The sequence below is a fragment of the Mesocricetus auratus genome, unplaced genomic scaffold (genome assembly GCF_017639785.1).
Source record: "Mesocricetus auratus isolate SY011 unplaced genomic scaffold, BCM_Maur_2.0 Super-Scaffold_15014, whole genome shotgun sequence".
Lineage (NCBI taxonomy): Eukaryota > Metazoa > Chordata > Mammalia > Rodentia > Cricetidae > Mesocricetus > Mesocricetus auratus.
This window is the reverse complement of record NW_024429186.1, coordinates 33,022,883-33,038,388: the sequence shown is the minus strand read 5'-3', so window position 1 is coordinate 33,038,388 and position 15,506 is coordinate 33,022,883. Positions and strand designations below refer to the sequence as shown.

Below are 15,506 nucleotides of genomic sequence, written 5' to 3'. Positions count from 1 at the left end.
CCATAACAGCCATCACCTCTAAGAGGTGTGTTACAACAGAGTCAGCCTTTTCAGAGCTGAGGGCAGTAGCCCATTGGAAGCCTGAGTACGTGTCTATGGTCTGGTGTACATATTTCAAACTTCCAAATTCTGGAAAGTGAAATACATCCATTTGCCAAATTTTATTTCTATGAATACCTTTGGGATTACTGCCTGCTGGTAATGGAGTTTGATTGTAGAATGAACAGGTCGGGTAGTTTCTTACTTTTTCCTTGGCTTGTTGCCAAGTGATAGAAAAATCCTTCTTTAAGCCTTTGCTGTTGACATGGTGTTTCTTATGAAATTCTGAAGCTTCCAACACATTTCCTATTAATAAATGATCAATCTCGTCATTACCTTGTGCTAGAGGATCCAGCAGACCTGTATGGGATCTGATATGTGCTATATATATAGGATGAGTTCTATTTCTGATTGTTTCCTGAAATTGTAAAAACAATGAGGTTAATTCTGTATCATCAGGAATAAATTTTGCAGTCTCAATGTGTGAGATGACTCTCTCTGCATACTGAGAACCCATAACTATATTGAGAGGCTCTTTAAGTATAATGAGAATGGCATACAACTCTGCCTTTTGTACAGAGTTGGAAGGGATTTGAACTACTTTACTTATATTTCCTGATTTATAACCCGCCTTACCTGACTTGTTTGCATCAGTATAGAATGTATGAACTCCAGAGATTGGTGTTTTTCTTACAATACATGGAAGGATCCAAATTGTTTTCTTTATCAAATTGATTCTCTCTGTTTTGGGATAATTGTTACTGATGGTTCCTAAAAAGTCACTGCAAGCCCTTTGCTAATATTCATTATCCTTCTGTAGGGAGGAAATTTCCTCATTTGTTAAGGGTACAACAATTTCTGCTGGGTCCTTCCCAGTTAATTGACAAGGCCTTAACTTACCTTTTAATATCAAATTAGAGATCTTTTCTATATATGTCTTCAATTTTTTATTCTGTTTAAGTGGCAGAAATACCCATTCTAGTATTATGTCTTCCATCTGCATTAACATTCCAGAGGGGTATTCTTTGGATGGCAAAATAACCAGAATGCAGTCTAGTTTTTGACCCACACGGTCCACATGTGCTTCCAATATTCTCTGTTCTAATTCTTTTTCAGCCTCAGCTGATAATATTTTAGGACTATTTAAGTCCTTATCTCCTTTTAGGGCCATTTTCAGGTGTTTTAAATCATGCCCTTCTACTCCAATAATTATCTGTAGTTGAGAAATTTCTCCTAGTAATTTTTGAAGATCATTAGAGTCTGGTAACAATCTCTTCTGATCTGTGCCTTTTGTGGTCTAATTTTCTGTAAGTCTATTTTATAGCCCAAATAATTAATAGAATCTCCTCTTTGTATTTTTTCTGGGGCAATTTGTAATCCCCAGTGAGGCAAAGTTTCCTTTACTGCCTCAAACATCTTTTCCAACATTCCTTTTTTGAATCAGCCAACAATATATCATCCATATAATTGTAGAAATTGTTTATGAATCATTTCCAAGGGTTTTTGCACAAAATACTGGCACAAAGTCAGACTATTTAACATTACTTGTTGCAACACCTTCCACTGAAATCTCCGTACTGGGTGAGAATTGTTATAAGTAGGCACTGTGAAGGTGAATTTTTCCCTATCTTTTTCTTGTAAAGGTATAGTGAAGAAGCAATCTTTTAAATCTATAACTACAATTGGCCATCCTTTAGGTATTAGAGAAAGGCAGTGGCATACCAGGCTGTAGAGAGCCCATAGGCTGAATTACCTTGTTGATAGCTCTCAGATCAGTAACCATCATCCATTTTCCAGACTTCTTTTTGATAACAAATAAAGGGGAATTCCATGGATTTATAGATTCTTCAATATGTCCAGCATTAAGCTGTTCCTGAACTAACTTTTCTAAAGCCTCTAACTTCTCAGAGGTCATAGGCCATTGCCCTACCCAGACAGGTTCATCTATCTGTTAGCCATTTTAAGGGCACGGCTTTTGGTTCCTCTGTAAGTGTGTCACTAGCATCCTGTAACTGTACAGCCTGTATAATCTGCAAATGTTTACCACAGTTCCTTACAATATTCTTTCTACCACTAACAGTTTGCTTATGATTCATATCTGACACAGGAGGAATGTTAATCTGGGTGTTTCATTGCTGTAATAAATCACAATACCAGAGATTTATAGCAATATTTGCAACACATGGCCTCAATTTTCCTCTTGGTCTTTCTAGTCCAATACACTCTACCTATCTAGTATTTGTCTTACTTGAGATAGAGTCCTGATCCCTAACAATTGGATGTTTACAACTTGTAGAGGCCATTTTTTAGGTCATAATTCTTGAGTTATAATAGAAATATCTCTTCCAGTACCAACCAACCTTCCAGAATAATGTTATTTACTTGTATTTTTAATTTTGGCCTCCTGTCATTGAAAGAGATCTGCCAAAATACACATTTTTCATTTCCTCTAGTATCAGCTGGTTCATCCTTAATAAGTAATCTGTCATCCGCAGTGCCATTAGTCTTTACAATAGGCAGTGGATCTTCTAATTGTCCTGAGAGAAATCTACAGCGACTGGGAATGACTGGACCACTTTTGATATGGGAAACTTTGAGAGACCCCTTGAGGAGTTTCCCGATTGTAGAGGGTTACCTTGTTTGTCTGTGGTCAACCTACATTCATTGGTCCAGTGTTAGCCCTTGTCACATCTCCTACACAAACCAGGAGGCTGAGGCTATCTATTTGAATCATTTCTAGGAGAAGAATTATTTCTAGGAATGCTGTGTCTACAGTTCCTACTCAAACATCCTATTCTACCACAGTTAAAATGTTTATTATGATGTCTTTTTAAACTTCTGGAGATTGCCTCTCCAACCCAAGTCTGTATCTCCTCACAGTTAGGCCATTTGCCATCTTGGTGCCTCTTTAGGCCTTTAGAAATGGCCTCTCCTACCCAAGTTCCTGTCTCTGGAGCATTATACAATCATTATCAATATTAGCTGTATACAAGATCCATTGGGCCAATGGCGCTGATCTGATCTTTAATGGCCACAGGATCCATTTGCCTTGTGAATTTGCATTTTCATAAGCTAAAAATTTTATAAGGAGTCACCTAGTATTTGAATCAGTTACCTGTAAGTCTACTGCTCTGGATAATCTTTGTAAGAATTCAGGGAACCTTTCTCTAGAACCCTGTACCACTTTTGAATATGGTTCAACTTTTTCTCCTGGTTCATGAACCTTATTCAAAGCATTATGTATGACATAAAGAAAGTGGATGTTAATCAAATTCAGCTTGGGCCTGTGAATCAGCATATTCCCCATTTGCCAAGACTCTTATCTTGGGAAGCCTCAAAGTTTTGCTTCAAGCCTTGAAGTTTGAGGGCCTTGGCTTCCTGTCTCCACAAAGCCTTCTGTTGTATTTGGGAAGAATGGTCTAGCACCACTGATATTAAATTATCCCAATCTGTGGGTGTGATCTTATTTGTTCTTGCCCAAGAATTCAACAATTCCTTCACATAGGGGCTGTGAACCCAATAAGCTATGATAGCTTGCTTTTTCCTTTCAGATCTTTCATTGGAATAGGTTCCCATTGGTAAGTGGTGGACCCATTTTGATTCCTCCGTGATGTTGGCCTTTCTGTCACAGTTACTGGAAAGGCCACCTTAGGAAGGTCTTCTAGGCATCTAGTAGGTATACCTCTTTCATTGCCTGGTGGCCTAGTGGCTAGTGCCTGATATTTCAAATGGTGAATCTTCTAAAGATTGCAACCTTGTGACCATATCATCTCTGAGCGCTTGTATTTCCTAAATGAAAAAGTGTTCCAATGACTTGATACACTCCTTGGACTTGTCAGTCAAGCGTGATTCCAAACCTTTCATACCATCATCCCTAGAGGCTCTAAAGGCATCTACCTTGCCTTCTAGAAATATCATCCTGTCTGTTAGGTGGCCACTGTCTTCAGATATAGAGTGAATTGTCTTTGTTAATTTGGTAACTTCCTCCTGGCTGGACTCTTTTGGTCATAAATGCAGTGGACATTGAAATAAATGTATCTTGAAGGTTTTTCTGATTAATTTCCAAATTATCCATTTTGGTGGCTAAGTCCCCTTTTCCTGAGGATCCTGAATTTTTTACTCTAATTTTTAAATCATTTGTACAATTTCCCCATTTACCCGAAGAGTTTGCATTTTTGTCTCTAATTTACCAATAGTTTGCACAACTTCCCTGCTTTCTGCCCTATGATCAAGTCCTCTCTTCCAGGATATTATGTGGATTATGAAGCTAATTGTTAGCATTAGATATAAATATATTTGTGGGATGTTATAATCCTCTCCCATGATGTCATTCATGTAATAAGCAATGCACCGTGAGATTATCTGCCATGGTATAGAGTAGGTAACCTTATCACAAACTTAACTACCAGAATGCCTAATTTTACCTCTAATGATCTCCCAGTTGAGAAAAGGATGTTTACCTGCAATGACTATGCTTGGCCAGCGGGTGACATAGGTGTGCCACCAAACAGCTCCTCCGTGAAACCTCAGTATTTTTCCAAGTAACCGCTGCAAGAGTCTAAACAGTTTGTACAGAAAATTAGCAAACAGATTCGGGGAGGGAAAAGCCTGTGCAGATTGGGAGACTCAGGCGGAACAGGGAATGCAGGCTGGGAGTGGGTAGGTGCGCTCGCTTTCAGGTTGGGGAGAGGGAGGGCACAGCGCTAGCTGAGCAGCTCAAACGGGGCCAGCATGTGATGACAGGGAAAGTCCCCCGCAACCAACCAAGCATCGAGGCTTCCTAGTGCAGCAGGGAGGGGAGGGGCTAGAATGGCTCTGAAGGAGCGTGCAGAAAAAACCACAGCCTTGCTGCTTTTCGGGACGCCAAGGCGTCCTGGGGGCTTGCCTCACTGAACCTGAGTTTTGGGGGCTGAGTGAACCACTCTGACACCAGCTGAAGCAGAAATATTAAACTACACAAATTTAGAGATGTCCTATGATATTTATTGAAAGAGAAATCACATGAAAAGCCAGTAAAGCTGGTCCACATGCTGCTCTCCAGGTGGAAACCGAAACCCAAAGAGAGAGAGTCCCCTCCCCCTAGCTCCATTTACCTGTGAACACATCCACATGGGAGTTGTCAGCGCTTACGGATACGTAAAATCACTTCCTCCAAGTGGTATTTCAGGGTCTTGAGGTAGCCTGATCCCTAATTTTCTGAGAAATCGCCATACTGATTTCCACATAGGCTGTACAGGTTTGCACTCCCACCAGCAACAGAGAAATGTTCCCCTTTCTCCACATCCTCTCCAGAATAAGCTGTCATCGGTGTCCTTGACCGTAGTCATTCCGGTCAGTGGAAGCCATCAGATTCTTTCGGGATGGGGAACCAAAGGCAGTCGATCACAAAGATTCAGTCTGGCCTCTTTCCAGTTGACTGCCTCATCTCTCAGGTCGTCCTTTCCCTTCATTCCCCTTGCTCTGTGTAGCAAGGGAGGGTTTGCATGCACCAGTCACTGAGTTCCCAAGCCAATGTGTGGATGGTTAGATTTAATGTTGACTCAGAGGCAACAAGCCACCAACAGTGTATATGTGTACTGTGGGTGGGCAGATCCTCCCCACAGAATGAAGTGCAAATGTCTCCTGAAACAGAGAATATGAGGTGTCTAGTAAAATCCCATGCAAGTCAACAACTAGAAATTTAGTCTTTGTTTATAGGTATAAAAGACTATTAGGAAAACCAACACGGGAATCTGAAAAAGCACAGTGAGCAAACAGAGCCACAAACTTAACAGACAATGCTCACACTTGATATCTGAGAACACTGTATACCAGTTTAGAAGAAATAAGATAATCGTAGACTTTTTTCTAAAGAAAATATCTTTTAAAAAAATTCAAAATGTGGTCAATTACAAAGCACACCCTGTTCCACTTATAAATTCTGGTAGCTGCAGGTAGACAAACTCTGAGACACCATAAGGTTCATTTCATTTAAGAATTTAGGAAGAATGGAAACAATAAAAAGGGAATGGTTCGCCAAAGTTTCTAAGCCATTTGTGCTCAGGAGGCATGTGGACTGTGCTTCGACAGACTTGGTCCTGATGCGCCAACCAGAACTGAAGCCTAAAGTCATAGACACCAGGAGACCAGCAAAAGAAACAGACAGCTCCAGAGTTAAACAGGATAAAGTTTACTGGAGACTTACAGACGGAAATGTGACAGGGAAATTTTTGCATCCTGTCATAAGATAAAGCATTTTTGCCCTACATTTGGCAGAATTGGGCTATGAGAACTGATGTAGCTAGTCCCCTCTGATTTATTACTGTCAGTTAAAAAACCAATCTGAACAGCAGAGGTGGGCACAAATTGCTTAGCTGACTGTCTCTGTTCCTCCTAAGTGCTGGGGGTATGTAACAGAATAGCCTACAAGACAGTTATAACCAAGGTACCAATAATGAGTTCAAGTTGAATCCCCACATCATAACAAAGGATGACTCTGTTATGTACAGACAATTTTAGATTAAATGGCTTCGAAATGAGATGAAAAGAAGACTTTTAAAATTCCCAGTTGTAGCCAGGCAGTGGTGGCTCACACTTAATCCCAGGACTTGGGAGGCAGAGGCAGGGGGATCTCTGAGTAGGAGGTCAGCCTGGTCTACAGAGTAAGTTACACAAAAAAACCCTATCTCAGATAACCAAAAGAACAAGAATGAAAAAGAAAAAAACCCGAATCTTTAAAAGGTGATGACTTCTAGGAGATCTTTAGGCCACTGGGAATGTACCATGGATGGAGTTGTAGAATCCTAATGTGTTTCTAAGTTGTGATGTGTACATAGGATCTTATTTTGCTATCTGGTATGCCCACTAGGGACTCCAACAACAGAGCCCCCAGATCTTCCACAAAAACTTTAAACATTTTCCCTCATAAATTAATAATATCCTGGGATATCTCGTTGCAGTAATGCAAACCTGACTAAAACAATTATCTTTTCTTTAAGTTAAAAATTATATATTTTAAGCCAGGTGGTGGTGTCACACCCTTTTAGTCCCAGCACTCAGGAGGCAGAGGTAGGCAGATCTCTGTGAGTTCGATACCAGCCTGGTCTATAAGAGTTAGTTCCAGGACAGGCTCCAAAGCTACACACACACACACACACACACAAACAACAACAAAAAGGACATTTTATTATAATAAGTCTAATACATCAATCCAGAAATGCAAAACAACTTATTACTGTTACAAGATGCAACAGTGAATATCTTAACCCCAAATTCCAACCATTGGCAATCAGATGTGTAATTCAATATGTATACAGTCCAGTAGGGACAGCTCAATGGTTAATTTACAATAAAAAATGATGACTCCTGGGGGCTGGAGAGATGGCTCAGAGGTTAAGAGCACTGCATGTTCTTTCAGAGGTACTGAGTTCAATTCCCAGCAACCACATGGTGGCTCACAACCATCTATAATGAGGTCTGATGCCTTCTCCTGGGGTACAAGCATGTACACAGATAAAAAACAAAAACAAAAAATGATGACTCCCATATACTCTAAAACGATTATCTTTTGGAAAGGAAAAAAAGTCTGAATCAGAAGAGTGACTCCTAGGGTCTGGAAGTGAGAGATCTATTTCTGAATCTTGTCCTTATAAGGATATGCCTGCCTGGTCTTGTGTGTATAAACTATCTTCACACAACCAACCTATTCTTTTTGTATGTGAGTTTGCTATGTTTCAAAACTTGTGTCGTAGAAACTTAATAACTGTCCCAGTATGGGTAGGTGGAAACTTAAAGAAGACGCTACGCTGGTAAATGGAGTGGGTCACAGCAGGAGCGGATCATCTATAATTTTCTCTTTGAAGGATGTGTGGCCTTTTTTCTTGCATGCTTTGTCTATGAGTTTGTTTAAAACAGGGTCTCCCAGACTGGCTTTGAATTACAATGATCCTCTTTGTTGTAATTTAAGAAAAGCCACGACTGAGAGAAATATACTATGCCACAGGGTTCAAGCAGAGGGTTTTGTTTTGTTTTTAATTAGGGAAAGGGATCATAAAAAGGGGGGGGAGACCAACCTCTGGGACAGGAGCAGCAGGAGATAGGAAAGAGGGGCAGAGAGAGAGAGACAGAGAGACAGACATACAGACAGACAGGGAGAGGGAGGGAGGAGGATGGGAGGGGCAGGGCCCTTTTAAAAGGGAGCATAGTGAGTGTGCACAGGTGGGCTCTTAGTGGCTGCAGCTGAGGGGTATCCTGTCAGGACCCCAAGGGCAGGCCAGTACAGATGCCTGAATACTAACACTCTTGTCTCTGGGTCATTGCACCCCATTTGAGTGCTGTTTGCTTTCCACTACCAATGACTAAATATTGCCCAATCCCCAATTTGGATTTCACAGACTTCAAAGCCATAAGACATAAATCTCTGTTATTTATACATTATCCAACCTTACATATTTACCTACGTAGCAAAAAATGCTTAAAAGTAACAGTATTTAAAAGTTGTTTGTTTTTGCAAAAACAAACAAAAACCCCTGCTACTGAATCCACGCAAGGGCCGGACTCTGCCTTGATCTTATTCACTTAGTGTCACTACCCAGCCTCAACACCACGTGAGCAGAATCCTCTGGCTGGCTGGCTCGGCCCCACTGCACCTCTGACCTCCCCTGTCAGCTCGGGAGTCATCAACCCGGTTTCTGTCTGAGGTGCCCGACTCACGGGTCAAGAACTCCCAGAGACCCGCCAGGTCTGCTCCACAGCAGGCCAGGCTCCGCTCCGGACTCGCGTGGCGCTCCCTGCGGCTTCTGGCTCCGAGCTCCAGCCCTGACATGGCGGTGACGCTGAGCCTGGAGCCCGCGGGCCGCAGCTGCTGGGACGAGCCGCTGAGCATCGCCGTGCACGGCCTGGCCCCCGAGCAGCCCGTCACGCTGCACGCCGCCCTGCGAGACGAGAAAGGCGCGCTCTTCCGCGCCCACGCGCGCTACCGCGCCGACGCCCGCGGCGACCTGGACCTGGCGCGCGCGCCCGCGCTGGGCGGCAGCTTCTCCGGGATCGAGCCCATGGGGCTGCTCTGGGCCATGGAGCCCGAACGGCCCTTCTGGCGCCTGATCAAGCGCGACGTGCAGACGCCCTTCGTGGTGGAGCTGAAGGTGCTGGACGGCCACGATTCCGACGGCGGGCGGCTGCTGGCGCGGGCGGTGCACGAGCGTCACTTCATGGCCCCCGGGGTGCGGCGCGTGCCCGTGCGCGAGGGCCGCGTGCGCGCCACGCTCTTCCTGCCTCCAGGTGAGCGGCCCTCCCTCCTGTGCTGGCATCCTAGTCTAATTTCTGGTCCAGCGTAGACCTGGCAGGGCAATCACATAATTGTATAACTTCCACTCTCCAAAGCCTGCCAGTCGCTTTAAATGGAAACTTTTTTCTAAGTCTCATCCCCTTAAGGCAGTCAACTTTACATTATTGAAATCCACTAAGTGCCAGTCACATGGATGCATTTTACGTACTGATATAATCAATAACTTATGGCTGTATTAAAAGTGACTTTTGCCTCCTTTTACATCAAACTTTCAAAGAGCCTTAAACCCACAAATGTACACAATGTTCCCTAATCATTGAAACACAGACAAATATCCCTGGCAACCCCTCCCCCACCATAAACATGGTGATGATGGTTCTCAGCCTAGGGTGATTTTTGCCCGTCCATGAAGGCATTTGGCAATATCTGCCGAGATTTTTGTTTGTCAAAAATGAAGGTAGGAAGCCGGGCGGTGGTGGTGCACACCTTTAGTCCCAGCACTCAGGAGGCAGAGGCAAGCAGATCTCTGAGTTCAAGGCTGGGCTGGACCAGCAGCCTCCAAAACAATACAGAGAAACCCTGTCTTGTAAAACCAAAAAAAAAAAAAAGAAAGAAAAAAAAGAAGGTGGAAGATGCTGTTGCCATCACACACACACACACACACACACACACACACACACACACGCACGCACGCACGCACGCACGCACGCACTCACATGAAGATAGCACACACATTTGTGGTGGCTTGAATAAAAATGGCCACCAAGACTTTTCCTTGCTGATTGCCAAAATCTGAATCCCCCAATGTCTTTTGAGCAGCTAAGGCATTTTGTGATGTGATATGTGGTGCTCTGCAGGCAAGGGGAGGTTCCCTGGTGTCATGGATTTGTTTGGAAGTGGCGGTGGCCTGTGTGAATACAGAGCCAGCCTCCTGGCTGGGCACGGTTTTGCTGTACTCGCTCTGGCTTACTTCAGATTTGAAGACCTCCCTGAATACTTGAGCGATGTGCACCTGGAGTACTTTGAAGAAGCCTTGGTCTTTATGCTGCAGCATCCAAAGGTGGGTTCCAGTGCTGTCCTGAAGGCAAAGGGGGCGTGGATGGACTCAAGGCCAGAGCCCAAGCACTCCCTCAACAGCTGCCAAGATTATTCCTATTTCTGCCCATCTTTCTATCTTAACATTTGACTGTTCAGTTCCATTCCTGACTACCATAACTCTAAAGCACTGCACCAAGAAACTGTTAACCTTGAATTCTCCTCCCACAACTGCCCAAGCAAGGCATCTGGTATCTCGGAGGTTTGAGTTTCCTCGTTACTAACACTAATGTAAGTCGTTAGTGGGAAATGTTTGTCTGACAGGAGGTATCTTTGAGACTATAGGGATGGTGTTTTGATAGTATTAAGGATTCTCATCAGTGCTGTAAGTGTTATAAAAATTACTGTCCTGGCTAGTTTTATGTCAACTTGACACAGCTAGAGTTGAAAGAGAGGAGGGAACCTCAGTTGAGAAAATGCTTCTATACGATTGGACTATAACAGGGCTTGAGAGATGGCTCAGAGGTTAGGAGCACTGGTTGTTCTTCGAGAGGTCCTGAGTTCAATACCCAACAGTCACATGGTGGCTCACAACCGTCTACAATGAGATCTTGTGCCCTCTTCTGGCCTGCAGTTATACATGCAGACAGAAAACTGTATACATAATAAATATAAGTCTTTTTAAAAAATTGAGTTGTAGGTGAGCACATGAGGCTTTTTTTAAATTAGTGATTGATGGGGGAGGGCCCAGCCCCTTGTGGGTGGTGCCACCCCATCTGGTGTTCCTGGGTTCCATAAGAAAGTCGGCTGAGCAAACCCTGAGGAGCCAGTAAGCAGCTCTCCTCCAAGATGTCTGCATCAGCTCCTGCCTCTAGGATCTTGCTCTTTATGATGGACTGAGGTGTGAAAGTATAAGCCAAATAAACCCTTTCCTTCACAAGTTGCTTTGGTCATGGTATTTTATCATAGCAGTGATAACCCTAACACCATTATTATGCTTTTATGAAGTATCTGATAGCAGAAAATTTATTTTAAATATTTTTTGTGAATGTAAGAGGAATGACACAAACTTTTGTTGCCATCTAAACTTGGAGTCTGGAACATCTAATGTTAAGGGATAAGATGTTCTGTAAAGACTGTAGGATGCTCTAACTTTGTTGGAGTTCAGGGACAACTCTAAGCAGAGCTATTAAAACCTAAATGAGTTGGACATAGTAGCATGCACCTTTAATCCAGCATTTGGGAGGCAAAGGCAGGAGGACCTCTGTGAGTTCCAGGTCAGCCAGATGATCTGGAACTGTGATGGTTTTATTAAGGGGATAAATTAAGGCCTTAGAAAAATAAGAAGTCAAAATGCATTGTATATTGACCCCTTAGGCCCTGGCAAGAGTGGTTCCTGGCCTGGGTTCTTTGTTTCGCATTACCCTGCTATGGTCTGCCTTTGGCTGGACTCTCCCACAGACTGAGGAGTCTGAAGAGTCAAGCAAATTTGTTTCCTTGGAGCCCATATGCTCTTAGTCACACTCTTAGGGTGTGGAACTCCCACATTCTTTGCCTGGCATCTCTGACCATGTGTCCAAGCCCTGTGCCTCTTCCCTGTATTGACCAGAACATATGCACTAGACCTTAAACATGTAAGCTGTGTGTCCACACATAATGAAGGCCATTTAAGGTGCACAAAAGAAGCCGTGATGGAAAGAGAAGGAGGTAGGGTGGGTTGGGATCCAGGATCTGGGGTCCATGAGGATTTTCTTGCTACATCAATACATATGTGAGTTCTGAAATTTTTTTTTCAATGCCGGACAGGGTTTCTCTGTGTAGCCATGCTGTTCTGGAAGACCGAGTTAACTCCCAAGTGCTGAGATTGAAGGTGTGCTCCACCACCCAGCAAGTTCTAAGATTTTAAATTAAGCTTGATCACACACACACACACACACACACACACACACACACACACACACACACGCACTCGCGCGGGTGGTTTTTTGAGACAGGATTTCTCTGTGTAGCAGCTCTGGCTGTCCTGGAACTTGCTCTGTATACCAGGCTGGCCTTGAACTCACAGAGATCCACCTGCCTCTGCCTCCCAAGAGCTGGCATTAAGGGAGTGCACCACCATCCAACAGTCTTACATATATTTTTATGATGATATATTCATCAAGGTAAGGAAAATAATAATTTGTTTACTAATTTAGTTTATAAGTACCTTTATGTATACTCTTTTTTTTCTTTTGTTGTTTTGTTTTGCTTTTTCAAGGCAGGGTTTCTCTGTATTGTTTTGGAGCCTGTCCTGGAACTTGCTCGGTAGACCAAGCTGGCCTTGAACTTCCAGGGAATTGCCTCTGCCTCCCAAGTGCTGGGATTAAAGTCATGCGCCACTAACACTCGGCTATGTATACTCTTAACCTGTCTTTATAAACATTAGATGGTGTACATACTCAGAAATCAATTCATTTGCCTATTAGCAGGCATGCTTAAACTTTGTAGGTAATCATGTGAGCAGGACAAGAAGTTATATTGAGCAAGGTACTTGGAGGACCACACACTTTCCACTCATGAACTCCACACTTGTTGTCTCTCCTCTCCTTATCAGGTGAAAGGCCCAAATGTTGGCCTCCTTGGCTTCTCCAAAGGCGGTGACCTGTGCCTCTCGATGGCTGCTTTCCTAAAGAACATCACGGCCACTGTCCTTATCAACGCCTGTGTGGCCAACACAATAGCTCCTCTGTATTACAAAGATCTGCTTGTTCCAGATCTTGGCTGTGACCCAACAAAACAAAAGACCACGGAGTCAGGCCTGTTGGATTTGGTGGATATTTGGAACAACCCACTGGAGGAACCTAACCGCAAAAGTCTTATTCCACTGGAAAAAGCCCAGGGACCCTTCCTGTTTATTGTGGGAATGGATGATCATAACTGGAAGAGTGAATTCTATGCTCATATAGCCTGTGGACATCTACAAGCCCATGGAAAAGACAGACCCCAGATAATCTACTATCCAGAAACTGGTCACTGTATTGACCCACCGTATTTCCCTCCCTCCAGGGCTTCTGTTCATGCGGTGTTGGGTGAAGCAGTGTTCTATGGAGGTGAGCCAAGAGCTCAGGCAAGGGCACAGGTGGATGCCTGGCAACAAATTCAAACTTTCTTCCAAAAATATCTCAATGGTGAAAAACCTGTGAAGCCCAGCAAAATATAACGTTGCAATTGTATACCAAATGTCATTTGTGACGTTCTAATCATGCAAATTCCTTTGGAATTCCAGAGCGCTATGGAGGCTTTTTGTGTGTTGGTGTGTTTTCTCTCATGTCCCCCATTGAGTGTCACCCTGACTGTGCAGACTTGAACCTCTGATCCTCCTGCTTCCAGCTCTCCAGTGCTGATATTATAGTCATACACTATCATGCCTAGTTTCAGGCATTGTCAGGGACAAAACCCAGGGCTTTGTGTATGATAGGCAAGCATTCAGCCAACAGACCTGTATCCCCAGCCCCCTCAGAAGCTTTGTGTAGGAAGCTCTGCCTCCTTGTAAGGGTTCTGCTGGATGCTGAGCCTTTGAAACAAATCACCTTCTTTCAGTGCTGGGTCTACTCTCGCCCCTGAACTTTAACTAGTGGATCTGTTTAACTCTGTACAACCAACCTTAACCTTGGCAAAAAATGTAAGAAGTCCACCTCCCCAATACTCCCCATCACTCTGCTTCCGAGGACTGGTCTGCACTGCTCTGAGCTCTCACATCCCCTTTGGGCCCTAACTGATTGTATCTGAGCCTTCAGAACCTGTCTGCTGAAGTCACACTATAAATGGAGTCTGCCTTGTTCTTACCGGTTTTTCACATGCCTGAAATTTGCTCCAGGCTTCACCCTGACCCTTAGACACCTATCAGTATACTTCTTTCATGTTTCCCATCTGGTCTGGATTACCAGTCACTGTGTGGTATTTCCCTGCTTGGGAAAAAACATGTCTTGATGCCAAGGTTTTCGTGATTATGAAATGTGAGCCAGAGCCTATGACTTTGGGCACAAAGTTATGCCCACCGAGTCACACTTTCTCTCAGTACCATCTGCTCTTATTACAACCTCGAAGATAGCTGCTTCACCCTGCTGTAGTTAAAGCATTATCTACATATAGTCCTGAGATTCCAGAGCAGACGGTCTTCCCTAAGCACAAGAAGTTCTTCCAAGTCTTCCGTACAAATCCCATGACTTTCTGGGTATACACAAAACCTCTCACCAAGCCAATAGCCGAGCTATTCCAACATTAAAACAAAATGTTCCTCAGAGGTAACAGTTATGGTCAACTGTTCATTCACCTTATATTATAATTTTCTCTGATGTGAATCCTGGGAGTCTCTACTTCAACTCATTCCTAGGCAGACCTGCTGCTGTAGAGACAGATGCTAGGGATGGGTCACTCAAATAGTTATACAAAATTTCCAACATTTGTAAAAGAAGTGCAAAGCTTAGAAATCAGTTCTCCTAAATTCTTAGTCATATTAAAAGCATCAAGTGATATAAAAGTAGTATCTCAGAAGATGCCTCCATGTAACAAGTAGATCTCAGGCTCTGCCAGTCACTATGTGATTGATTTTGAGTGAGCTGTTAATCTCTCTAACCTTCTATTTCTTTATCTATACAGTGGAGAAATAATAAATACTTCATTGAGATGTTATGATTACATCAGACAGTCCCCATGAAGCATTTACATATTTTAACCTGAAAGTATTTTTTTCCTGATGAGGATATTGAAAGCAAGAGGCATTAAAAAGTTCATCTGGGGCCAGTGGGACAGTTTGGTGGATAAAGGTGCTTGCTGCTCAATAAGTAAGCTGGATGACCTGACTTCAATCACCAGAACCCGTGGAAAGGTGACAGGTGAGAAATTGCTCTACAGAGCTGTCCTTTTACCTCCCCACCTGTCACGGCGATGCCCCAACTAGATACACATCACACACACACACACACACACACACACACACACACACACAATCACTTTAACCCTTACTCCATGAATTTCATTAACTATTTGACTCTCTCTCTCCTGAGATATTACCTTCTAATAATGCTGATTGTGGGAACTACTGGCAAATTCAAGTCAAGTTACAGCCACAGAATGAAGGCTTTGAAAGCCAAGTTGGAGAGTTTAGATGGAAACATTTTTAAAAAGT

General features: G+C 43.3%; 1 protein-coding gene and 1 long non-coding RNA gene across 3 annotated transcripts in view; one reads left to right on the top strand and one right to left on the bottom strand.

Moving 5' to 3' along the window:
• Nucleotides 1-403: 403 nt before the first annotated feature.
• On the bottom strand, nt 404-7,078 carry LOC121139297. Its single transcript, XR_005876217.1, has 3 exons — nt 5,133-7,078; nt 4,500-4,597; nt 404-457 (listed from the first exon to the last, which is right to left on the bottom strand). It is a non-coding gene; the product is annotated as an uncharacterized LOC121139297 (long non-coding RNA).
• Nucleotides 7,079-8,637: 1,559 nt separating this feature from the next.
• Nucleotides 8,638-15,506, top strand: part of Dnal1 (dynein axonemal light chain 1) — a 36,167-nt gene continuing 29,298 nt past the window's right edge. The window contains exons 1-3 of one of the 2 annotated variants that reach the window (XM_040742775.1): nt 8,638-9,297; nt 10,162-10,364; nt 12,933-14,621. In XM_040742775.1, coding sequence (XP_040598709.1) covers nt 8,841-9,297; nt 10,162-10,364; nt 12,933-13,538 — 1,266 coding nt within the window. In that variant the 5' untranslated portion in view covers nt 8,638-8,840 and the 3' untranslated portion in view covers nt 13,539-14,621. Of the gene's footprint in view, nt 9,298-10,161; nt 10,365-12,932; nt 14,622-15,506 lie in introns of those variants that run through there. The other variant, XM_040742776.1, reaches the window with a different exon arrangement.